At 40.6% G+C, this 26415-nt stretch overlaps 1 protein-coding gene and 1 pseudogene across 1 annotated transcript in view; both read left to right on the forward strand.

Moving 5' to 3' along the window:
- Positions 1 to 3702: 3702 nt before the first annotated feature.
- LOC109457302 (dual specificity protein phosphatase 5 pseudogene) lies at positions 3703 to 14601 on the forward strand (annotated as a pseudogene).
- A 7871-nt stretch (positions 14602 to 22472) lies between these two features.
- The window catches only part of SLC28A3 (solute carrier family 28 member 3), a 54523-nt gene continuing 50580 nt past the window's right edge, over positions 22473 to 26415 (forward strand). The window contains exon 1 of the mRNA XM_019750092.3: positions 22473 to 22673. Coding sequence (XP_019605651.3) covers positions 22596 to 22673 — 78 coding nt within the window. The 5' untranslated portion in view covers positions 22473 to 22595. The remainder of the gene's footprint in view (positions 22674 to 26415) is intronic.

Consider the following 26415-nt stretch of genomic DNA (forward strand, 5'->3'; position numbering starts at 1 on the left):
ACATAATAATAAGGAACATATTTCCTCTATTTGCTGTTTCTGTTCCATCTGTACCTCTTAGAATGTACGAACAGGACAGGAATCGGTGGTGGAGGTGGTGGTTTACCTCCAGAACAGTGTATAGCACATGGTTCGTGCTCAATAAATGTTGTGGGATCAATAGACGGCTTAGGTATTTCGATCGGTAAAAGTGTTGCTATTTTTTGTTTGTTTAGTTTCTAAACAAGAAAGAAATGAAAACCCTGGTGTATTTTTATCACTTTGAAAACTATAGTTCAGCAGTTTGAAAAGATATGTATCCATATCTCCAAGTTTGGGGAGCTAAGGGGAGGAGATAAATGTTGTATCTCTTATTTGTTAAAAGGAGAAGTCAAAAAGTTTGAGAATGGCATTCTTTGAGGCTACTGGAGGGGCATTTTGCCCTGGCTTTTCATTCACAAGTGTCAAAAGCTTCTGCAAAGAGAATGTTTCTTGGGACAGTTAAGAAATTCTTGAGTTTGAGGTTAGCAGGGAGCAAAAAAAAAAGAAAAAAGAAAAACAATTCCCTTTGGACAACTACACTGACATTTGGAATTCATTTCATTTTGTTTTTTATGTAAAAAAAAGTCATCCTTCATAAAGATTAGAAGAATACTACAATGCATACTTATATACCCTTCACCTAGATTCACCAACTATTAGCAGTTTGCTACCTTTGCTTTTCTCTCTCTTGGAATTCTTCATTTGAGAATTTATTGTGAACATCAAGATGTCACCTCTAAATACTACAGTATGTGTCAGAATCCATCACAATGAGCTTAAGGAGACAGCAAAATCAGTTGACCTTCTTGACTGCAGTGTGAATGGAAAGCGGCTACTAAGTGAATAGTGCAGAGAGCTGCAGAAAGCTGCAACTAAAAGGGAACTAACTAAAGGATCATCAGGTCCATACCTTCAGTTCATAGGCAAAAGCAAGAAGGCCCCAAAGTCAAGGGTATCACATGACTCATTATGGGAGAGCCAGTAGGACCAAAGCCAGTCTGCAGGCGGTAAGACATGTTGGAAGCTGCAAAGGTGCAGAGAATGCATTTCAGGCATAATTAGCCTTTGATCTGATTAAATAAGATACAGAACTTATTGTAGACAACAATTAATCACACAAGCTCAGTGCTTTTGTGTGCTTGAAGACCTGAGACACTGGGTTTGGGGGTCATAGGAGGAAAAGAAGTATCAGAAAGGTGACGACCACACATATCTGAGGGTGTGTGTGTGTGTGTGTGTGTGTGTGTGATGTGTGTGATTTACTAATGTTTGAATACTTTGCAAAATAATTATAATTTAAAGGGGCAGAGTTTGCAAAAGCTATGTTCTGGTTTGTTTTTTCCAAGATGAAAGTTAAGCATAGGAGAGCAAAGCGAAGTCACTTAAAAACACTTTTACTTAGCCAAGGTTGAGGCAAGTTGGCAGAGATCAGGTGCAAGGGATCAGCCACCTTTTATCCAGAAAGCCCCACTCCAGAGCTCTCTTGGCTACACAGAGCGCGTTCAACCCACCAGGGCTGGTGGATTAACATAATGAATGTCACAAATGGATTTTCATTGATAAAATTAGTAGGCTTGTTAATCAGCCTAAGAGTTGTGAAAATGAGCTCTTATTTAAGGAAATTTATAGTACTCGTGATAAGTGGATTGGTTCAAATATTTCAGAGACTCTACCCAACCATTGCGCAAACAGAATGAACGAATCCAATAAGATCTGTTGCCTGCAGTCTTAGGAACGATGGCGGGGCTCAACCCTAAGTGGCCCTGTGGGCCATCATGATCTCAGAATGTGCTGGTTGCCTGATATCAGTTTAATAAAATCCTACCTCTAGAACATGCTTTCTTAACTTAGGCACTATTGATATTTGGCCCAGATAATTCTTTGTTGTGGGCGACTGTCCTACACACTGTAGGGTGTTTAGCAGCAAACCTGGCCTCTACCCACTAGATGCCAACAGCACCCAACTCTTTCTTTTGACAACCAAAAACAACCCCAGATGTTACAAAATATTCCCCAGGGAGCAGCATTACTCTTAAGGATGATTGTTTAGTAGAACTTCCTGCGATGATGAAGATGTCCTACATCTGCATGGGTCCATCACATGTAGCCACCAGCCACGTGTGCTTTAGTGACCCTTGAAAAGTGGTTCATGTGCCTGAGCAAGTGAATTTTAAATCTTATTTCACATTAACTAAAGTTTAAATCTAAATAGCCACACCCAGCTAATGGTTAACACATTGGACAACACAACTGGAGAATATTATCATATCTGCCCTGAGTAAACTCTTCATAGAAGGTGGTGATTAGATCACAAAAAAAGGAGCGATCTGGGACTTCATTAAGATGCCAAAACAAGTTGCATGAACTGTGTTTATGGCAGCTTGCTAAAAAAAATGCCAGTTTTATGGATTGAGAGGAAGAAAAGAAACACTCCAACTAGATCTGTCCATGGCAGTTTTCTTCCCCTATGTTTAGAAACAGGCTTATTATTTATGCACCTGTTTCCATCTAGTCACACCCCACACATAATCAAAATCCTGCAGAGATTTTTCCTTACACACAGGGGGGGAAATGGAGCAAAAGGAGATAAGCACAAACTTTTTGAGATTTGTCAGACCTTTTACTTGGAAATAAATTTAAATCTTGCTTTTCTCTCATGTTCGTAAATTTTTTGATTCACATTTCTCTACTCATTATCTAGGCTTGCAAAAAGTCTGTGCCTCAAAGCAAGAAAACTATGGTCTAGCCTTTCATCTTTTATCAAAATCATCTTTCAGTATATTCAAATAATTATGCCAGATAAGCACAGGTATCAAAACAGTGTCTTGGATAAAGATTCTGACTCCTCCAGAGATAGAAACTAATGGGAACATTTACAGCATTCTGGAACTTTCCAAAAAATGGTTTTAAGGGGGAGGGTGGAAGTAGGCCAACAGAACAATGAATCATGTCTAGACAAGGATTATGACAATCCTATATTGTGGATGAGACAAAGCTGAGGTCTAAAAAGGTTAAATGACTTACCCAGGACTAGAAAATCACATCTGTAGAATGGACTTGAACTTGAGACTTCCCACCCCAGATTCAGTGTTGCTGCTGCTTCTATTTTTAGACATATGATGGAAACAAGGGAATTTATGATTGGTTTTTTGGAATGTGTGCTTTCCTGCATCCTTGGTAATTCAGCTGAAATCACAGAAATAATTTCATTTTAGAAATGAGATTATCATAACACTCAATTGTGACATTTTATAAATGGGATTATCATAACATCCAAAATCTGAAAGGAGCATTTTGTTGATTTTATTTTAATTGATCTATGAAAAAACAATTTTTAAAATCCTGGATAGTGCTAGGTTTCAAACTTTGATCTGTGCTAAAATTACTTGTGCCATTTATTTAAAACACAGTGGGACATGGGTACCCCAAGCTTCCATTCTGACTCAGAATGTCGGGGTTGGGGCCCATTCATCTTTTTTTTTCTTTGTTAACAAAACACATAATTCTGATGCAGCTCAAAGTTTGAGAATTATTATACATATAGGGTAGAGGTGACAAACAAAGAGCAGTGAGGTCCGACAATGGTGGGTCGTGGAAGCCAAAACAAAGTGATTCAAAAAGTGGAAAGGAGGTTGAGAGATAGAGAAGAGATACAAAGAAGTAGCCACTGGACTTGGCAACATGGAGGCCATGCAGATTTTGACAAGAGCAGCTTCAGAGAAGAGGGGATGTAAGAATGTGTTTGGCACAGGATGGGAGGAGACTGAGGGGTGTCAGAGGAGACAGAGTGACACTAGGCAAACAATTTTTTCAAGAGGTTGAGTTGTGAAAAGAGCAGAGAAATAGGGTTGAAATAGAGAAATAGGGAGGTGGTGGGTTAGGGAAAATTTTTAATCTTTTTTTTTAATTTTCCAATTACAGTTGACACACAATATTATATTAGTTTCAGGTGTACAACATAGTGATTAGATATTTATATAACTTACAAAGTGATCACCCCGATAAGTCTAGTACCCATCTGACACCATACATAGTTATTACAATATTATTGACTATATTCCCTATGCTGTCCTTTACATCCCCATGACTATATTTATAACTGGTAATTTGTATTTCTTAATCGGGTCAGGGAGAATTTGAAATTTTTTATTTTTATTTTTTATGGAAGTAAGGTACTGGAGGATTCACTGATATACTGACTCACTAACAATATAAACCACAAGAGAGCAGGGCCTTTATTATATTTAAGATCTAGGGCTCAGGAGAAATAAACCCATGCATATACCGTCAGCTAATATTTGACAAGGGAGCCAAGAATACTCAATGGGGAAAGGACAGTCTCTTTAATAAATGGTGCTGGAAACTGGATATTCACATACAAAAGAAGGAAACTGGATTCCTATCTTATACTTACAAAAATTAATTCAAAATGGATTGAAAGACTTAAATGTAAGACGTGAAATTGTAAAACTCCTAGAAGAAAACAAAGGGAAAAAGATCCTAGATATTGGTATTGGCAATGATTTTATGGATATGATACAAGAAGCATAAGCAATAAAATCAAAAGTAAACAAGTTGGACTACATAAAATTAAAATGTTTCTGTACAGCAAAAGAAACAATCAACAAAATGAAAAGGCAGCCTAGGAATGGGAGAAAATATTTGCAAACTATGTATCTGATAAGGGGTTAATGTTGGAAATATATAAGAAACTCATATAGCTCAATAGCCCCTCAAAAAAATCCAATTAAAAAACAGGCAAAGGACTTGAACAGTCCTTGAATTTTTCCAAAAAGACATACAAATGACCAACAAGTACATGAAAAGGTGCTCAACATCACTAATCAACAAGGAAACATAAATCAAAACCACAATGAGATATCATCTGTTAACATGGCTATTATCAGAAAGACAACAGATAAATGCTGGGGAGGACGTGGAGAAAAAAGAACCCTTGTGCACTGTTGGTGGGAATGTATGCGTAAATTAGTATGGCCATTGTGGAAAGCAGTATGGAGGTTTCCCAAAAAAATTAAAAATAAGACTACCATATAATCCAGCAATCCTACTTCTGGGATATATATGCCCCCCCTCCCCTGAAAAAAAAAATGAAACCAGTATCTTGAAGAGATATCTGCACCTCCATGCTAATTGCAGCATTATTCACAATAGCCAAGACATGAAAATAACCTAAGTGTCCTGGACAAAAGAATGGATAAAGAAAATGTGACATACTATATACTTGTATAAAATGGAATGTTATTCAGCCATAAAAAAGAAAGGAATACTGCTTTTTGTGACAACATGAATAAACCTCAAAGGCATTATGCTAACAAGCAGAAAGACAGTAGGATATCACTTATATGTTGAACCTAAAAAGGTTGAATTCATAGAAACAGAAAGTAGCCAGGGGATGGAAGGTGGGGAAAATGGGGAGATGTTGGACAAAGGGTACAAACTTTCAATTCTAAGATAAGTAACTTCTAGGGAACTTGTACAGCATGGCACTACTGTTAACAATACATACTGTATACTTGAAATTTGCTAAGATTAGATCTTTAATGTTCTTACCACAGACACACACACACAAAAAAAAAAAAACTGTAACTATGTGAAGTGATGGATACGTTAACTAACTTTATTATGGCAACATTTCACAACATATACATTTATTAAATCATTACATTGTACACCTTAAACTTGCACAATATTATATGTCAATTATATCTCAATAAAGCAGGAAACAAATAAAATTAAAAGAGAAAATTATAGACAACCTTTCAGACCTAAAAAAAAGATCTGGGGCTCAGGAGCTAGGTCCAAATCCAGGCTCCATCCTTTCCATTGGATAAGCTATTTAACCTTTTCTGCCTTGATTTCATCTACTGAGTGGGAGTTATAATGAAAGAGTTGTTGTGAAAAGCAAATTCATGAATCCTGAGTGGCTGTCACAAAGTAACTGGACAAAAAAATTTAAAAAATAAAACAAAGTAACTGGCCATTATTGCTTTATTCCCAGACTTAGAACACTTTGCTTGATAGACTGTTGGAGTTGGAAAAACATGAATGAATAAATGAATGAACAGTGGGAATGGCCCAGTATAGAGGAACATTATATGATGTAAATAGTAGGTCTCGGGAGAGATTATAAACAGTGCAGATCCTTGGGTCCTCCCCCACCGACATTTTCTTCTCTTGGCTTCCTGACTCTCCCCTCTCCTGGTTCCTCTCCTATCTCACCATCTGCACCTTCTGAGTCTTTTGGAGCCCCTCCTCCTTTGCTCAACCTCTTAACATCAGGACATACCTAGCAGACATTAGTCCTAGGAACCTTGTTCTTTTCCATATATACTCAATGATTTTATTGTGTTCTGTGGCTTTTAATACCATTCAGGGGATCCATGAACTTGGATGGGAAGAAACAACTTATTGTCACCACTCTCTACCTGAAATTTAATATTTCTTTCATTCATGAATAAAGGGATTTAAGTAGTATAGTAGTACCTGTGGCTTTGTCACCAATAGAAATCACAAACATTTCCATCTAAAAATATTTTTTTATTACTTTGAAATTATGGTCACTAATTTCTCAGATCTGAGGTCATTTATTTAATAGATCTACATACTACATCTATTACATAATGTTATTAATACCTGAGCATATTATATTACTGTATTACAATTTTTTAAGCTTAATTATATTTTATTATGGTTTCCTTTGTAATCTTACGTATTTTATTTTAGGCATTTAGAAACATCATTCTGAGAAGGAGGTCTAGTGGCTTCACCAGACTGCCAAAGGGGTCCAGGACTTAAAAAAAGCAAATCACTCTTGATTTAAATGATGAAAAGTCCTGAATTTCTACGTTCAGCTCTGACTTCGCTTGAACTCCAGCCTCATAAATTCGGTGGTCTCTTTGACCCGCACCACATGGGCATCCAGGAGGCAGCTCAATACCAACAAACAGCTCTGGGGTTCCACACTTGCTCCTCTCCCAGTCTTCTCAAATCTCCCCCGACTTGTTTAAGCCCAAATTCTAGGCCCAATTTCGTGTAAGGCACTTCCACTCACCTCGCAGAAGAGCATCTGAAGTTCTCTAGTCAATAAGCTTCAGTACCACAGAAAGTACCACTAATACACCAGATGCCCCTCAGAAAAGGCAAACTGATTCTAATGTCAAGGTAAGAAATGTACAAACCTGTGCAGAATTTTTGTAAGAGTTTATTTGAGCCAAACTGACAGCATATGCCGAGGAGCAAGATCTCAAATGACCCCAGAATAACAGTCTTGCAGCTTGTTTTTTGCACTGGAGATTAAGGAAGGAACGTAAGGAAGATTAGGGAAAGCAAGGCTGGGACAGTTAACAAGATTATGTGCTCTCTTGAGGGTTACCACGCCTTCTAGGGGTATTACTTCTGGCATTGCAAAGGTGTGTTACAGTAGATGCACAAAAAGCAATGGACAGGGCTGGCTTTAAACCTCTCACTAAAGAAGTTATAGGCTTGGGGCGTAACTACTCACCATGACCTGCCCAGTTAGAAATTTATGATCAGATCAGCCTATGAAGTTACTTTACAGAGAACTCCTTTCATTTGGTCCATAAGGGGCATAATAGGATTGGAATAGCTAGAATTCAGCTCTACAACAAATTTCCAAGCTACAAATTTCCCTTAGTAGTTACTAGGGCACAAATATTGTTCGGCAACTTACTTTTTTTTTTCTTTTACAGACTTTACAGAATCCTTTTATATCAGTTCTTATGTGCCTTATTCTTCTAACTTCCTAATTCTCTCAAAGTATGAATGTATCATAATTCACCATTTCTCCTATAAGTTGTACTAATGTTTTTCATTTATTAAGCTCAAATGAATATCTTTGTACATTCGTCCCTGAGGATGTGTGTATTTCTGTAAGATAGATTCCCAAAAGTGGAATGTGGGATCATATGAAAAGTGCATTGTTAAAGGTTCATCTGTTTTGTCTGGCTGCCCTAAACCAAGGAAAGGGTGGCAGATGTGCAGGGTAACTGCAGCCAAGGAGGGCCAAGATTCAGCATAAGGACAGCCCAGGGCTTGTGGTTTTGCACGGAAAGGAGCTGCTGGTGACTTCAGTGGGTGGGAATTCTATAGGGTGATCAAGCACAGAGAATGGGGGGAAAGTGACCTGCAGATGATGAAATGGATTTAGCAAGTATAGCCCCTTCTCTCAGCCAGGGTCTCCTTAGGTCTGAGGTCGTTCTTCACAGGTTGGCACTGGGTGCCCTGCACACTGTACCTGCTTCTACCAGTGACAAATAGCCAGAAACGAATATTTCTTTAGACAGTTAAAGTCTCTTTAGAAATGAAAGTCAGTTTTAAGAATAGAAGACTTTGAAGAGTGAGGAGATCTGAGAGGACAGGGAATGGAGAAGAAAAACTAAAGGTACAAACAGAGAGATCTGAGTTACAAAGAATTATGACTTGGTCTATGTGGATTCATGAACTTCTTTTTTTCCTTTAAAGACTAAAATCTGAATTGTTTTCCTATTTTACAGGTGTAATCAGAAATTAATAAACTGGTTGGGGGGGAGTCATTTCAGTTAGAGGCAATATACAAATAAGATAATTTCCTCTCAGCAAAGAGAGCAGAAATACATTTGGTTTACAAACTAATTAAAGGAGTAAATAACTATTCCTTTAAAAATATGCATGCATTTAAATAATCCACATCTTCAGTGAGGCTAATCCAGGGCACATGCAGGTAACAAGGGTAATAATTGAAAGTTGGACGATAAGGGCAGCAAGGAAATATAATAATTTAAAAGAAAAAAAAGAAAGGAAATAAAAAGTCATATTGTACAGAAAGATGTGAGAACAGCCTTGTGTCTTGCTTCTTGGAATTTATGCTTCCTGGATATAAATTACTAATTCTTCCTAGAACCACACAAAAGGGCCCTTTTTATTTCCTGGGATGGAATCTAGGAAATGTTCTGGACGTTGTGGTTTCAGGGCTTCCTTCCACTTCTCGCTCATGGTCTGGGTGTCGAGGAAGTCTCAGGGCCTTAGCAGAACTTCTTTGGTCAAGATTGCAAAATTTCTAAGCAGTTAGAAAATCCTGTAAGTCCTTTTTGTTGGTTGATTTACAATGACTTATAAGTATATTCTTAGTCATAAGAACAGGAACAGCTACTGCTTCAATAGTTCTTACTATGCACCGAGCATTAGTCTAAATGCTTTCTGTATAAACTCACTCGATCTTCAAAACATGAGAAAAAGGAGGTTGGCTGATTCATTGCCCAGGGCCACACAAGTAACGAGTGACAGAGCTGGAACGGAACCCAAGTAATCTGGTCTCACCCACTATTACTCGTTATAATCTATACACTCACTCCAGAAAATCCAGGAATGAAATAATAAACAATCGTGTTCCCACCAACCAGAACTGACAATTAACATTCAATCCAATTTGCTTTATAACATTTCTTTTTTAAAGAATCAAAATAATACATACAGATAAACAGCTCTGTCATGAAGGACCCCTGTGTCACTGACCCAGCCTTCCTTCTCCTGCTCTAAGGAAGCACTCACGGTCACAAATTTAATGTATATTCTTCCAGTCTGATCTGTAGTGATGCCATAGGGACTTCCAGGTAAAATGGTCCCCTTTATTGTTACTTGATTGCTACCTGCGCCCTGTCTGTTTAAGGGACACTAGACCTCCTTCTCCTCAAAACCCCTTATACTTGCTTACTGTGCTTGAAATACCATCTTTGAACCAGGGATTGAAATAAAACCTGCACTGAGGAGCAAGGACTCAGGGCTGCATTGGCAGAACAGGTTTCAATGCTGAGGCAAGGCTGTGTGCAAGAATATTCAGGTGGGACAGGGAAGAAGCAAGAAGTGCTCCTAAAGAAGTTGAAAGAACTGGACTTCTTGTCTCTGCCTCCCAAGACTGCCCACCATACAGTCCCCATCTCAGGAGACAGCAACTCCATCCAGGAGCTCAGTGCAAAACGTTTTATTTGATCTTCAAAGTTTTTCCAGGCCTGTAGATCAGGTCAAGTACCTTTGTTCATTCACTGATGACGTCCAGGTGTGTAGCGTAGGGCCTGGCTCCTGACAGGCTCTCAGGAACTATTTGTGTGGAAGCTGGAGATGCCAAAAGCAGACAGGAGAACAGCAGGGAAAGCCCAAGCCTTCCAGGCAGACAGACTGGGTGGGGTTGTCTGGCTCTAGCAGGTTCTAGCTGTGGGACCCAGGGCACAGTGTTTAACTTCTGAGGCTCATGGGTTATTTGGGGCGTGGACAGGGCAGGTGCTCCATCATGGTTCACTGAGTGGCACAACATTTTTTGTCAGGCAATTCTGCCTGGGGTACATCCTACCCCATCTCTTACCAAGGTTTGTGCTAAGCATAGTCTCCACCTCACTGCTGGGAACTTGAGCCTCTCAGCATTGATAGGCTCCTTTGCGGTCAGCCAGGCTCATTGAGCGGAAACAGAGAGGCAGGGCTGGGAATCAGAATTCCTTCTTACTTTGTGACAAACACAGCAGAGGGAGGGTTTGGGGGAAACCCCAGCGTGCTGTGTAGAGTGCCACACATTCCACATACTTACTGCAGACCTCTCAACCAAGCTCTTAAACAGCTATGGCATTTCCCTGACTCCAAGCAGTCTTGGATGGAGACAAGTGAATATACCCATTTTACAGGCTGTAGAATTAAGCCCCATATTTTATAAGAGCAATCAGTATCCAAGCTGATAATTTTGGCTCCATGTGATGTTCAGCCCCCACCAACTGTTCACCCAGTAATTTAAAACCAATTCCTCATCTTAGCTCAAGAGGTCTCCAGATCACGCTTTTATGCAATCCTATCATTCTTTTTATATTTGCTGCTGGTATTATATAAAGTTTCTCGCCAACTGGGGCTATTTGGTTTCCTTGAAATACAATTCCTACTGGATGACATACAAATGCTTACTTTTCCCCGTTAATTTTCACAGTAAGGAATTGAACCTCCTTAAGCGATAACAAATATTAGGGGACTTTTCTGGAGTTTTCTTTAAGAATCATTATGGACTCATGACTTTTCATAATTTGATGTGTTTCAATTCACTGTACACATTGTCCTATTTATGTTAAAATTGTCTTGAGTGACTACTTTTGAAGCTTTCTTCAGATCTCTGCTTTGGATAGAGCCTCAGGTTTGAAAGTCTTAGGTGCACCTTTTCTGGTTCCTTTCGGAGGGATGGTATTTAGAAGCCAAGAACCAGGCCTTCAGAGTCCTACGTAGCTCTTCTTCCTGTGTGGCTTTCAGGATTCCATGGCGCACAAGACAGTCCTCAACTAGGGATGGGCTGGCAGGAGAATTGAGTGGTCTGGGAACCAAGCAGTGAGAAAGAACTAGTCCAGGGGCCAGTCCAAGTTCAAGTGAAAATGCTCCAACTCCAGAGTAGAGTCTGGAAGATCCGGGAAGATTTGTGAGCAAGGAAGAGAGTAGAGCGAGATGAGGTAAGGGCTGAGCCGTCTGTCCTGTTCTTCTACTGGCAGAGAACAATGGTACACAATATCTCAGTGCATATAACCCTCAGGAGAGGAAGCTGGGAACCGGATGATTTTTTTCTTTTAGTAATTAAAATCTGGATTGAGTGAATGAATGGAAGTTACCCAAAGAATGATTAATTTGGGTAAGTTTTGAATCATGTTAATGAATGCTAACAAAGCACATGATAAGTAACAAACTAAAGTTAACAGAAAACTCAGAAACTGAGGTCACCTTGCTTAATCTTACATAGTTTTGTGTGTTATTTTATGGTAATTGTTACATTGTATATGTAGGACATAATCCTTTTCTGCTCGTGAATTGTTTCTAGCGCAGTAGGTTGAATACAATTAAATACCAGTATTTCCCCATGTGCCCAAATAATACTACAGTTTCCAGATGTTCTGCCACCCGGTTCAAGAGCCCTGGCATTATCTGAAGCTTCCACCAGTATGTGAAATAACTGGGTAGAAATGGATGAGGCTGAAAATGTAAGTGAGCTCAAGACGTGGTTTAAACATGTGCTTTCTTAAAGCAGCTTTTAAGGACAACTTATAACATTTGGGGTACATTCTTAAGTTCTTTAAATTTAATGTCACTGATAATTACTTTGCATCTCTATAATTCTGAGCCTTAGTAGTATGACCTACTATTGGCAAAGCTTACTGTTTTATGGATATGTGAGAGGAAGCGCCTATACCAAAAATCCTAACCCCCATCAATAGCAAAATTGTTTTTAATAAATCCACCCCAACTCTGAACTGAAATAATAAACTTTGTATGGAATCTTTATTCAACTGCATGGTGGGGGAGGGGAGAATATGTGGAATAATATATAGTTTCAGAGACTTAAAAAATATAAAATAGAGTTTCTGGGGCAGTGAGTGGCCTGGCCAGGTTGGGCACTGAGCGTACAGGGTGGCACTGGGCTCTGTCTGGTGGCCCCAGTCTTAAAACTCTACTTCCTCCAAGGGGAATATGAGAGCTTCAGCTCAGAATATCCTGAGCATTGCATGGATATAAAACCCATTTCACAAGAGAAGGCTGACACCAAGAGAGCCATCACTAGCCAGTATGGGAAAGCAGTACTCCGCATCAGCCCTAGGCTGGCTTCTGAGCAGGGCGGCCCAGTTGCAATCCTCCCATTCCTCAACCTGGGGAGAGATTACCTCACGTGCAAGTGTGAGGTTCTCAGTCCTGCTGAACGTCTCAGTGCAGACCTCTGAGGCCTGTCCCGCCCACCTACACTACAAATGGATCCTCGCAGCTGACATTAGCTCCCACTTTCAAGAAACAATAGACTTTGTCAATGACATATCACATAAATCCAAAATTTATTTTAAAAAACTCATTCAATTCAACACCAAAAAAACAAACAACCCAGTTGAAAAATGGGCCAAGGACATGAGGAGACATTTTTCTAAAGAGGACATACAGATGGCAAACAGACATATGAAAAAATGCTCAACCTCACTAACCATCAGAGAAATGCAAATAAAAACCACAATGAGATACCACCTCACCCCAGTCAGAATGGGTATCATCAATAAATCAACAAACAACAAGTGCTGGCGAGGATGTGGAGAAAAGGGAACCCTTGTCCACTTTTGGTGGGAATGCAGATTGGTGCAGCCACTATGGAAATCAGTATGGAGGTTTCTCAAAAAACTGGAAATGGAACTATCTTATGACCCAGCAATTCCACTCCTACGTATCTATCCAGAGAAATCCAAAATGCTAATTCGGAAAAATTTATGCACCCTATGATTATTGCAGCACTATTCACAATAGCCAAGACATGGAAACAACTGAAATGCCCATCAGTAGACGACTGGATTAAGAAACTGTGGTACATTTATACAAAGGAGTATTACGCAGCCATAAAGAAGAAAGAAATCTTACCATTTGCAACAACATGGATGGGCCTAGAGAACATTATGCTAAGTGAAATAAACCAGACGGAGAAAGACAAATACCATATGATCTCATTTATATGCGAAATCTAAAGAATAGAATAAATGAACAAACTAATCAGAAACAGTCTCAGAGACATAGAGGAAAAACTGAGGGTTGCTAGATGGGAGAGGGTGAGGATGAGGGAGAAGGTGAGGGGATTAGAAAGCACAATCGGTAACCACAATATTGTCACAGGGATATGAAACTCAGTTTGAGGAATCTAATCAATAACATTGTAAAGATTTTGTAGGGTATCCGATGGACACTTGTCTTGTTAGAGAGATCACTTCAGGGATGATGTAGATGCCTGATCACTGCATTGTACATCTGAAGCTGAAGCTGAATAATAATGAATGTCAACTATAATTTAATATATACATATATATACATATATATAGAGAGAGAGACAGACAGACAGACAGAGAGAGACAGAAAGACAGAGAGATACAAGAAATGGAGTACAGCATAAGGAATAAAGACAGTGGAAATGTAACAGCTGGATGCAATGTCAGAGGGGTAGTAGAATGGGGGAGGGAGGTTATCACTTTACGAGGGGTGTTAATGATAAATGTCTAACTATTACGTTGTTTTGTATACCTGAAACTAATTTTTTAAAAAAGAAACAAACAAACAATATACTTCACTGACTGCGTCAGGGAAAAAGAAACAAGGACCTAGTCCGCTGTGAGGCTGGGATGTCCTATTTGCCCACCATCTGCTTGGCTTACCTCCTGATGACCAAGCAGTTCAGCCTGAAGGACGCCTTCGATTACATCAAGCAGAGGAGGAGTGGGATCTCGCCCAACTTCGGCTTCTTGGGCCGGCTCCTGCAATGTGAAATCTGAGACCTTGCCTTCCATGCCCACCCCCAGACCCTCCTGCCAAGGGGAGGCAGCTGGAGCTTCATTTACAGCCCCCTTGCAGACACTGAGTCCTGCTGTGCAGGCTTCCTGCCGCACGTGCCCAACCTCCATGCTGCGCCAGTGCCCACCCCCTCCACAGTCCCAGTGCTCAACGGGAGCCCATGGCCATGGCCACATCCTGCAAAAACTGGGATGGGGGAACCAGCCCAGCCCCAAGAGCAACTGCAATTGTGCCTTTTAAACTTGTGAACATTTCATACCTGTGCAATACCATCCCAGTGGGGTGGCGAGCAGTCACCAGGCTTATAGACAAACTTCAGACTGACCTTGGGGGTAGGTTCCGAGGACTGAAGGAATGAAGGCCAAACCTATGAGAGAGAGCAGAGAGAGGACTGACTTCTGTATCTAGATGCCCTGCCCTTTCAGGACTGCCCAGTCCTGGCACCTAGAAGTTCGCCTTTTCACTTCAACTGTAAGGTAATAAATACCTGCGGCCACAGGGGAGAAAACAGTTGCTAGACTGGGGGATAGGCAGTTACAAAGCCAATTTTATTTTGTAGGAAGCACAATTTCCACCGTATTTTTCATGACTTTGGCCATGTCCAAATCTGTCTCTGTTGTTTCAGGGCTTAAGCTGATTACCAACTAGTCAGGAAAGTAATCTTACAGGGCTTGTAGGGACACCATATATATGCTGATTTGACTCCTTAAATGTTTTTGAGATTCCCTCTTGGGCCCAATGGAGGTACTTGGTTGAAGTAGCCATATTCGTATGCTGGCACTTCTGGGTTGCCTTCCACTATGGGTTCTTTCTTGGGCTTTGGCATGATTCTTATCCATGTTTGAAACTTTCTCATGGCACCTTTCCTCAAAGCAAGCCTTGTGTCATTTGAAAGGAGTTCTTTAGAACATAGACCTAAAACCACCTTTGAGGTGGTGTCAGTGGGGACCAAGAGAAAGAGATCCCTGCTATGTATCATGGGTCAGTGGCAACAAAAATAAAAACAACCTGTTTCTCCATTTTGCGGTCCTTATATGTGCTTGTCTGCCTCTTGTGACTTGTTTTCTTCCCCGCCCTGAGGGATTGAGTTCAAGCTGTTGACTTCCAGGATTTGCAGATTTCATAACATCATACTACTTCTTCTTTGTCTGTAGGTCATTTCTCCAGGTGAAAAAGAAATTATTTCCTAAAATCCATACAAATATGAAGAAAAGCCTTGTTATTGGTGATTTTTTTATAATACAAAATACAAATAGTAAAATGGAAATATATATAATATATATATATATAATATATATATAAACCATATATATATTAACCATTTCACTGCCTACATATATAACTGACAAAGACACTAAATTTATATATTTGGATATATAAATAATGCAGAAAAATCTCTTTTAACTTTTTGCTCTGATATAATTTCAAACAGAAAAGTTATAAGAATAATAAAAACTCCCATAACTCAATCAGATTGACTTAATCAGATTCACCATTAACATGTTGTCTCATTTGCTTTTTTTATTCTCTCTTATACTCATACACATTTACATGTTGTTCCTTTTTTCTGAGCCATGTGGGAATAAATTGCAGACATCATACCCCTTCATTCCTAAACTCTCCAATGTCTAAAGACATTCTCTTACATAACTGAAAAAAGAAAAGATGCTTCGGCTTCTCTGACTTAATCAACAGCCAAGAGAAAACAATGAGCTTCCCTAACTTTTCCTACTAAGGCACAAACCATGGGGATAGTCATGTATATATTTTATACTTTCAACACTAAAGAAAAATGACCATAGAAATCAGTGCCTGTTCTTTCTTCATCCTGTTAAAAAATTCACCTCCAAGAGTTTCAAAGCAGTTTAATTATTTCTAGACCCTATCCCCAGATTCTCTAACTGAAGCTTCTGATGCACCAGATGTACTCTTGCTTATTCCTGTGCCTGTGTAAATGGCCTCCACTTTTCTGAAATTGGAGCACTGTTTCAAGGGGTCTTGAAGGTCTGTCCTCGGGCTATAGTCCTCAGCAAGAACTAAATAAAAATCTTTCAAATACTTTCAGAGATTCAGGTTCTTTTCATGGACATAACCAAAGTACAATTATTAAGATGAGGAAACTTGACATTGAGACATTACTATGACCGAAATTCAACTTTGGTCACTTGTCCCTACAATGTCCTTTATGACAATGGACCCACTCCAGGATGGTGTATTGCATTTATTTGTCATGTATCTTTGGTGTCCTGTAATCTGTAATGGTCTCTCTGCCTCCTTGGTCTTTCATGAACTTAACAATTTTGAAGACTACATAAGCCAGTTATTTTGTAAAATACCCCTTGTTTAGGTCGAATGTCTTTATTGTTAGATTCAGCTTGTGCATTTTTGGGCAGGGAGACCACAGAAGTGACGTTGTGACCTCAGTGCCTCATATCAGAAAGTACATGATGTTGCTTTGTCCCATTCTTAGTGACCATTTGATCAAGATGGTGCCTTCCAAGTTTCCCTAGTATAAACTTTCTGTTATTTTTTTTCTTTGATTAATATGTAATTTGTGGGGAGACACTGAGAGGCTATGCAAGTGTCCTCATTTTTCTGGCCACTAGTTTTAGCATCCATTCATGATTGTTGCCACAATGGTCACAAAATGATGAAGAAAACATATTTGAGTGTCCTCTTTGCCAGAGATTACAATTTTTTTTTTCAATAGCAGCTTTAGTTGGCTGACCATCCAAAACCACCTGCCATTCCCTCACAAACCATGTCCCGTGTTCTCATCGCTGGAAAGGGGCAAAGAGTGTTTCCCACACCAGAATGACCACCAGCACTCTGGTGCTTAAGAAGGAACCCCTAAAGTGTTCACACCGTGGGCTGGGTCCAGGGAACTTTAAATCATGCAGGACTAACTCACCTGATCACACCAGAAGAACACAACTGGCACCATTGCTAACACCTGTTATACATGCAAACTGGGCAAAACTTACACTCAGACCCAGCCCAGCATGAAACTCTCCTGCAGTCTACTCACACAGCAGTCCTTTCTCTGACCATTGCAGATAAATACTAAGTAAAGAGGAAGATGTTTATGGAAATTTCATTGTCTCAGATTCAAGAACGGGCTTCCTGGAAAGTCTTTATTCATCTACAAGTATGTTGCTATTACCATAAGCCAGGATAACACCAATGGTTTTTCTTCACTTTATTTGCTAAACTTATTTGACTAGGTGTAACGGTAGCATACTTCTAGATACTTTCTGAGCCCTAGGAATCACCTCTGGGTTGCCTTTTGGGGCCACAGCTGGCACATTTCCGCTGGAATCTTGAGCATATGAGACAGTGCCAGACAACATTTCATGCAGTACCTCATGAAACCCATACAGCAGCCCCATTGTAAGATAGGCGCAACTATTAACCTGGTTTTGCAGGTAACAACTGATGTTTGGCGAGATTACTGCGAAGTACCTTGCCTGAGAGTCCAGCCTGTTAGTAAGAGACAAAGCCTGGATTGGAAGCTGGAGTGAGTCCAGAGCGTGCACCCGTAGCTGCTACATTATACTCATCCAAAACAACCCCACAGACTGTTCTTGGCAGGGCCAGGAGCAGGGTGAGCTGGGCAAGGTGCCTAGGGAGAAAATTTAAGGAGGCCCTCACTCTCAGTGTCATGCAAGTTCAGGGACAGCACCTGAAAGCTGGTGCCCCCTTAAAATTTGCAGCCTAGGCTCTACCTATACTTCACCCTCCTCCCAGCCCTGGTTCTTGGGGCAGGCTGGCGATTGTGAACTGGCCTCCTAAACAACTCTTTATGCAACTCACACATATTCCTGGGAAACGTGGGGATATAGGGATTTCCGTTTTCCTCCCTTGGTCAATGGACAAGCTATTCAGCCTTGAGCCTACTCTGTTCCAAGCACTATGCTAAGCACTAGGAAGAGAGCAAAGACTCAGCTGCGTACCCTGCAAGCCCTCCTGTCGCTTGCAGGTCCAACATTCATTTCCTATGGAATCAATATGGCAGACCAATACTCATGCCTTCAACAAAGCACTGGCAAATTTTTTGAGGATTTCAAAGTACACAGATAGATTATACTCCGCTGTCCTGACAACCTCATTGTTTTTCCATTTTATTAACCTTTTTGCATTTACCTTGCATGTGGTTTGCGTTCCCACTAATAGAATAAGCACTGTGGGGGCCTAACTCAGTTGCACTTCCCCTGGGCTTTCTTTCTTTCCAGAACTTAGCTCTTGACAGGACTAGGTTTCAAAGGCATGGACTCAAATCATGGCTTTACCACTTGTTAGTCATGTTCTTGAAAAAGTCACTCTGCCTTCCTGAGCCTCAGGCTTTTCATCTGTAAAATAGGGAAATGAATATTTCGTTGGCAGAGTTGTGAACATGAAATGGAAACAATATAAGTACCAAACAAGCACATGGCAGCACTGAGTTGATGCTAGTTCTCTGGCCTTTCTTTACTGGTCTATCCTTGCACCAAGGTCATCCTTCTCAGGATTCTAACTGAAATGATACAGACAACCAAACTTCAACCACAGTTACCCAAGCAGCCGATTCTACGGCCAGTCTTTGGCTGCCCTTAGTGCTCTGGCTGGCCTTTCCTAGCACCTGCTATATTGTGGGAGTGCTGAAAAGAAAAATCTAACTGCAAAGATAATACTGTTGGAAGAACAAATCCCAAAGTATTTTCTATTTCAAATACATATTTTTATTGCTTTTTTTCCTCTTGGATAATCTGAATAATTGGAGTTGGCTAATTAGCTTAAGCTTTGTAAACCTCCCAGGATTACATTTTTAGTTTATTAAACTACATCAAGATAAACAAATGTTAATCTGTAACACATTAAATGTTCTTTGGGGGAGTACAGCAGGGAGCAGATAAAAATCATGTTGTGACACATACATCATTCTCAACATGGAACAAGAGTTTTGCACAATTTTTAAAAACTCATTTTACACCTTTTGGAAACAGTGACCTTAATATAGAAATACATGCATAAGGCAAGATCTATTGCCATGTATTTAAATTTTAATAAATTTGGGGGTGGTCTGATATTTTTGTTGTTGTTTTGCTTTTTTTTAATTAAAATTTGTTGGGGTGACAATGGTTAGAAAAATTACACAAGTTTCAAGTGTGAAGGTAAATGTGTTCCAATATATGGTGATGGAAGGAGAACTGACTCAGGGTGGTGAACACACAATGTAATATGTAGATGATTATTACAGAATTATACACTTGAAACATATGTTGTTGTTTTTCTTTAACGAGCTTGTACATATACAGCTCATGGGTTCTCAGTTTATAAGCCAATGCTAGGGGAATGGATAGGATATAGAAATAATTTGGAAAAAAAAGCTCAGTGATTTGATTGTTACACAAAGGCTTCAAAGTTTACAACTGAGTTTGAGGGACACAGCAATGAAAATAGCTCAGACTCAGAGGAGTTAAGAGACGTTTCTTAGGTCTTGGCACAAGCTATTCCTTACAAATACTGATTTTGCATGACTATGGAATGATTTAAAATGTAGTCTTGTAAAGTTGAAAGGGTCTTTCACCTCATTTTCTGATCACAATTTCCATTTCCAAACAGGGAAAAATGAACCATAGCTTCTACCAAGGTACACCATCATTTTAAGAGATAGCCCCATAAATCAAGTTAATTCGTGTGCTGCAAAGAAAGTCTGAATTTTCATTAGTTCTAAAAGCTTGTAGCTATGGGCTTCAGAGAGATAACATTTTTAAAGTTAAAACTTCGCTGCATATAACCATCACTTTTGCATTTTAGTATCATGGTTGTATGTGCCATTTACTCTAATTATATCTCAATGTTTCCTTTTAGCTGGTATAGTTGGAGAATGGAAGGGACAGGTCACTATCTTTTCATCAGCACTGTACCGTGTTCTTGTTTGCACAGCGATGTGCTCTCTTTAAGCTTACTGAGCACAGCCAAGGGGCAGAAAAAACATTGGGTTGTTGCATAATTACAAAAGGTTCATATACCTATAAGAATGTCAGGCTTTCAAGTCAAGTTTCTGTAGTTATAACCATAAATGGTAAAAATGAAGATTTTTCTTTTCCTCCTGAGAGTAAGTTTTCTCCATAACCTTAAACTACCGGTAGATTGAGTCTTGGGTTCATGAAAGTTATACGACCTGGTTGCAACAACTGGTTTGTTCCAAGTTTTACCATGAAAGTTTGCCACATTACCTACCTTCTATTTCTCTGCACCTCTCTTGATCACTTTCAGTTGGACTTTTTGCATTTGGTAACACGGTGACTGCTTATTGTGGCATATCACAAGAATGGGGAAAGAACTGATCAAAATTCCCAAGTCTGCATTCATCAGAGAATCAATAAAAAATCAAAAAAGAGATAAAGAATAAAGAAAGCATGGATGATGCTGATAAATGGGGAGGACTTGGAATAGGGGTCTGGGAACACAAAATAAGCTAGAAGTCAGGGGTCATCTTTCCTGCAATGCCAATACAGTGGAGACTTGGGGGAGAGACTGACCCGACCCCCAGTCCCGCAGAGAGGTGCTATGCTTTCCTGTGTACATGCAACATGACACTTGCCCAACCATAGGTGTACCTGACTTCAGGTAGAAAGATGTACCTAAAACACATGCAAATCACTGTTTAGAGGTCATTGTGCTTTTTAAAAAAAAAAATTTTTAAAGAAGTATTATAACAACAAATTTACTATATGCCAGGCACTATTCCATGTGTTTCTATTTGTCATCTCAATAATAGTGTAAAATGGGTACTATTATTCCCATTTTGTAAATAAAGAACCTGAGGTCCAGACAACACAGTAACTTGCCTGAATTCACATGGCTAGTAAGTCAGGGATCGTTACAGAATTTCTATAAAGGGCCAGCAAGTGAATATTTTAGCCTTTGAGCCACGCAGTGTCTGTTGTAACTACCCAGCCCTGCCTTTGTGGGACAACACCAACCAAAACCAGTACATAAAGGAATGGGTGTGTTTGTGTTCCTGTGAAATTTGATTGGTAGGTACTGAAATTTGAATTTCATATCGTTTGCATGTGCCATGAAATATTCATCCTTTTGATTTTTTTCCCCAACCATTTAAAAATCTAAAAGTCATTCTTAAATCTCAGGTTGTAGTAAAAAGTCAGCAGGCTAGGTTTAGCTGTTGAGGTATAGTTTGCTAAGTGGTATGGTCAGGGCTTGAATTCAGGCAATATGGTTTCAGCAAACTTTTAACGTGTGTGTGTGTGTGTGTGTGTGTGTGTCTATACAGCCCATATCATGATAATAGTCATCAAGTGCTCTTTATAAAAAACCCAGAAAAGTATAAAGGAGAAAAATAGCAACCACACTTAAAACCCAGAAATAGCCACTAGTAATATTTGATATTTTCTTCCCTTCTTTTGTCCAGTGTATGGCGTATTCAATTTATTAATTGTAGTTTTTCACTTATTGTAGGCATTTTCCACGTTTCCACATTGACCACACAATTATAACAATTAATAGATACATAATAGTTTATTCTAAATGTACTAGGGGGGATTGCTATTTTGAAAGACTCCTACAGCTAATAATTTCATAAAGCAAAGAATCCTTGTATTAAGTGAGCAGTTGGTCACCTTTCATTAATCTGCAGCATATTTGCGTTTCTAGGAGTTGGATTTTTAAAAGCCATCCAGTCTGCAGACAGGGATGGAGTAAAAAGGCTTTGGAATTCACAGACCTGAATTGGACTTCTCATTGTGCCTTTATTAGCAAATTGACCCTGAGCACCTCAGTTTTTCTTTGTGAAAATAAGCCAAGACCATCATCTATGAAGTACCAAGCATGTATCCAGCACGGTACAGCGGTCATTTGGTTGCAGCCAGGTCTACGTTCCCTGCCACCCCACCACTCCTACCCCCCAACACCACTCACTTAGGGCTATAAAGAAACTTCTTTTCTGTTTTGTGCAACAGAAGAGCTTTCTCCCCAGCCCGAAACTGGGCTGGCTGGAGCAATGGGAAGGATTAATGCAGTGGGTGGGTCTGCATTGGAAGGCTCCACCCCACCCACCCCTCCTGCTCCACCCCAACAGGAGGTTAGTCTTGAAATTTCCAAATTGAAGCAGTGCCCAGTTTCTTACAACAGCAGGTGGCATTCTGACATCAGCAGAGGCCGTGCTTGTTTTCACAGGGACAGTGAACCTCCAGACCAAATATCTGAACGGAATTCGGAGCCCAGCCAATTCCATGAGCAGCAAAGAGCTCATGGAGCTGGGGAACGTGACCACCGGCAGAGCAGAGGGCTACAGAAACGCTGGCTTCCAGGTGAGCACAAGTTTCATCTTGTTTAAGACCAAGGAAATGGAAATAATACTCTTTCCTTGCCTCCTTGGCACGTTCTTTAACTAAAGCACTGAGATTATTGGAATCCAATAAGATTTTTAACGCCCGTCTTTAAGTCCATTGTTTTTCCTTCTTGGGTTCTTCTTGGGTTGACAAACCTGAAAAGTCTCTTTTAACCGAACCTGTTTTGATCCCTGACTTGCCCTGTCACTTAGAAACAAGACTATCTTCTCTTGCTTTTGTCTCACTGGCTTGAGATAAGGATACGCCATTTACCTGCAGACTGGGAAAGGGAGAGAAAAGGGGGAATTTCAAATGTAGTCACACTTCAGGGTTTCTTTCTCTTAAACCTGGTCCCAGAGCCCCTGTCAGATGGTGGCCTGGATGCCTGCACCAGTGCAGCTGGGTTATGCAAACCAGTCTCATGTCACCAACCAAAACTCACTGAGTGATTAATGTTGCTTGGCCCAGTGGTGGGTGACGCAGAGTTCAAGGAGTCCTGTCACTGGGAAACACCAGGCTGTGCTGACTGGGTCTGGGCTGGGGATTTTTCGGGGCTGTTCTTATATGTGCTTCCTTTCCTGAGCTGATATTCAACATGGGAGCCCACATGAGCAGATGCCAGCAACTCCTGGGACTTCAGGGTCGCTAAACAGGCAAAACCAACTTTTAGGCACTAGCAAAGGAAGAAGGACGGTAAATGGGCTTTGACATGAGTCCTGACTTTTCCACCCACAGTGATTGTAACTTCCCTGAGCCTCAGGTCAGTTGTCTGCACAATGGTCACAGTGATGTCTATCCCGTAGATTATCAGTGTAGGGGGAGGAGAAAAACTTTCCCTCTACCCTCTTAGCTTTAGTGCCTGAGGTCTGTGAATTAAACTGACAAATGATAGATTAACAAGAGAAAAGGTATACATTAATTTCATTCATATTTTTAATTTTACTTGCGCTAGGCTTTATAGAAAAGAAGTGAAAAACCCAAAGAAGCAGTAAGACTCAGGGGCTTATATACCATTTTAGCAAAGAACAATTAATTGTGAAGAAGTGACTGGACAAAGGAACAAGGAGTTGGGCTTTTAGGGCCAATAAATTGTGGGCAAGTGACTGGGAACTATATGGGGGAACTAACGGAAGATAAATTTTGTTTATGCAGTCTGACCTCGGTGTCATCTCCGTTTCCAATGATAAGGGTTGTTTACCTCTTTCTGGTATGGGAGAGGGGGACACCTGCACAAGGGAAATTTATGCCCTGTTTGGGGGGCAGATAGAAGAAAAGCAGAGCACTCTTTCTGTGTCTGTTTTCTCTCAACTGCCTTCAACTCCAAAAAATTCTTACGCCAAAGTGGTATATTTTGGGGTAGCATATCCTGATCCCTTTATAACGGCTAAGTAGGAAAAAAGCATAAAGGAGAGGGCCTATTACAAGCCAAGATAATAAAAGGGATGGAATGGGATAAAGAGTCAAAGTGAATATGGCAGGAAGACAAAGGTGTCAGCAAAGGAGAAAGGTCCATGTCACCAGCAATTGGCTGCTCAGTCAGTGAGGAAGACACACAGCTACTAACCATAGCTCTGTTTTCTATTGCTTACTCTGTTCTATCAAAACAGAACCTGTCAGGCCTCTGGGTACAGCGTAGGGCATCTCAAACCCAGCAGAGCACCACACTAACACCCATCAGCAGTGACCAGGTTATTGCTTCTAATACTTGCTTTTCAACAAGAATTTCCAGAGACATGTATTTACTCAGCAAAACCATTAACTGCCCTCTGGATATGGCCACCACCAGGAAGAGATCCCAAGTCAAAAAGGAATATCACACTATTCTTGCCTCCAAGGAACAAGGCAGGCAGAAACAAATATATTACAAGTGCTTTGTAATATAATATATTACAAAGCACTTGTAATATAATGTGACATAAAGCAAACAAAAATTGCTGGAGGTTGGCACCAAGTACATTGTAAATAAATGTAGGTGGAGGTGAGCTGACTGTAAGTCTGTGACAGCATCACAGAGGGAGTGAGAACATCAGTGAGGGCTTAAAAGGTAGGCAGGGATTTCCTGGTTGAACAGGGAGAGGTGTCAGAGCATTGCATGCAAAAAGAACCAACTGTGCCGAGGCCCAGGGGCCTGAAAGAGCCTGTGTGCATGTAATGGAGCAGATGTGGAGGCAGGGAGATGTTGGGGACTGGGAAAGGGGCAGGTCAGCTCCAGATCAGGTGGCCCCCATGTGTGCTAAGGCAATTGATCAGAATTTACAGTCAAATTATTACTTTTTAAAAGACTACTAGCCCTGTTGAAGGTGGACAGAAATGGAAAGAGATTTGTGTGTGGTTGGGACACCAGTTAGGAGATTAGTATCACAATCCGAACTAGGTTAGAGGCAGTGGAAACCCATGCTGGGTGGAAGTACACGAGTGATAAAGAGCCCTTTCCACAGTGGAATTGACAGGACTCAGGATGACGGAGTAAGAGCTGCTGGCTCTGAACATTTCCGTTTTCTCGTCTGTAGGGAAAGGTAATACCCTATGTCAAGGTTGTTGAGAGAAATAAAGGAGCTCATAATTTAAGTTTTTTACATGTATGCTATATATGTTGAAGAAGAAGAAGAAGAAGAAGAAGAAGAGGAGGAGGAGGAGGAGGAGGAGGAGGAAGAGGAAGAGGAAGAGGAAGAGGAAGAAGGAGAAGGAGAAGGAGAAGGAGAAGGAGAAGGAGAAGGAGAAGGAGAAGGAGAAGGAGAAGGAGAAGGAGAAGGAGAAGGAGAAGGAGAAGGAGAAGGAGAAGGAGAAGGAGAAGGAGAAGGAGAAGGAGAAGAAGGAGAAGAAGAAGAAGAAACAGTTCTGTCCTTGTCCATTCAGGCTATATAACAAAATATCACAGACTGAGTGGCTTATGAACAGAAATTTGTTTCTCACAGTTCTGAGTCCAAGATTAAGGCAGCAGCAGATTCCGGGTCTGATAAAGACCCACTTCCTCAGAGACAGCCGTCTTCTCACTGTGTCTTCAGAAGGACAAAATGGGCAAAGGAGCTGTTCTGGGGCCTCTTTATAAGGGCACTAATTCCATTCATGAAGGCTCTGCCCTCATGACATAATCGTATCCCCAAGTGTCCACCTCCTAATACCATCACATTAGGCATTAGATTTTCAACATGAATTTGTGGGGGACAGAACTATTCAGACCATAACAAGTGCCTAGAATACAGACTGAACATAATAATCATAGCTGTTGGTAGGTTACGGAGAGTGACATCAACCTTTCTAGCTTGAGGTGTCAACCTGTAAGTGATTGCCTTTGTTTAGATAGGAAATCCAGGAATAGGACTGGAGCAAGGAAGAGAGTGAGGTCGTTTTGAGTCCTGTTGGTTGAGATTCAGGTGATTCCGAACATCTAGATAAAGATGGATCTGAAGCAGGAAGCTTATGCATCTATCTGGGGCCCTGTGCACAGAGATGGGCCACAGGTGTGGATGAGACCACATGGGGGGAAAGCTGGGAAGCACCAATGTTGAAGGAGCAGGGACATTAGAGAAGGCAGAGGATGAAGCAGAGAGGCCACAGGGAGGGGAAGAAAAACCAGGAGAGGGAAGGCTCAGGGAAAGCCGAAGGAAAGGAGAGTTACAGGGTCAAGAGCAAAGACTCCTCCATGAAGCAGAAGATCCCATAGAATGAGATAAGTTCATCTGAATTGCCAACTAAGAGTTACTGGTGACTCTGGGGGCAG

This window comes from Rhinolophus sinicus, chromosome 16 (genome assembly GCF_057876585.1).
Source record: "Rhinolophus sinicus isolate RSI-liver-muscle chromosome 16, RSI-T2T, whole genome shotgun sequence".
Classification (NCBI taxonomy): Eukaryota; Metazoa; Chordata; class Mammalia; order Chiroptera; family Rhinolophidae; genus Rhinolophus; species Rhinolophus sinicus.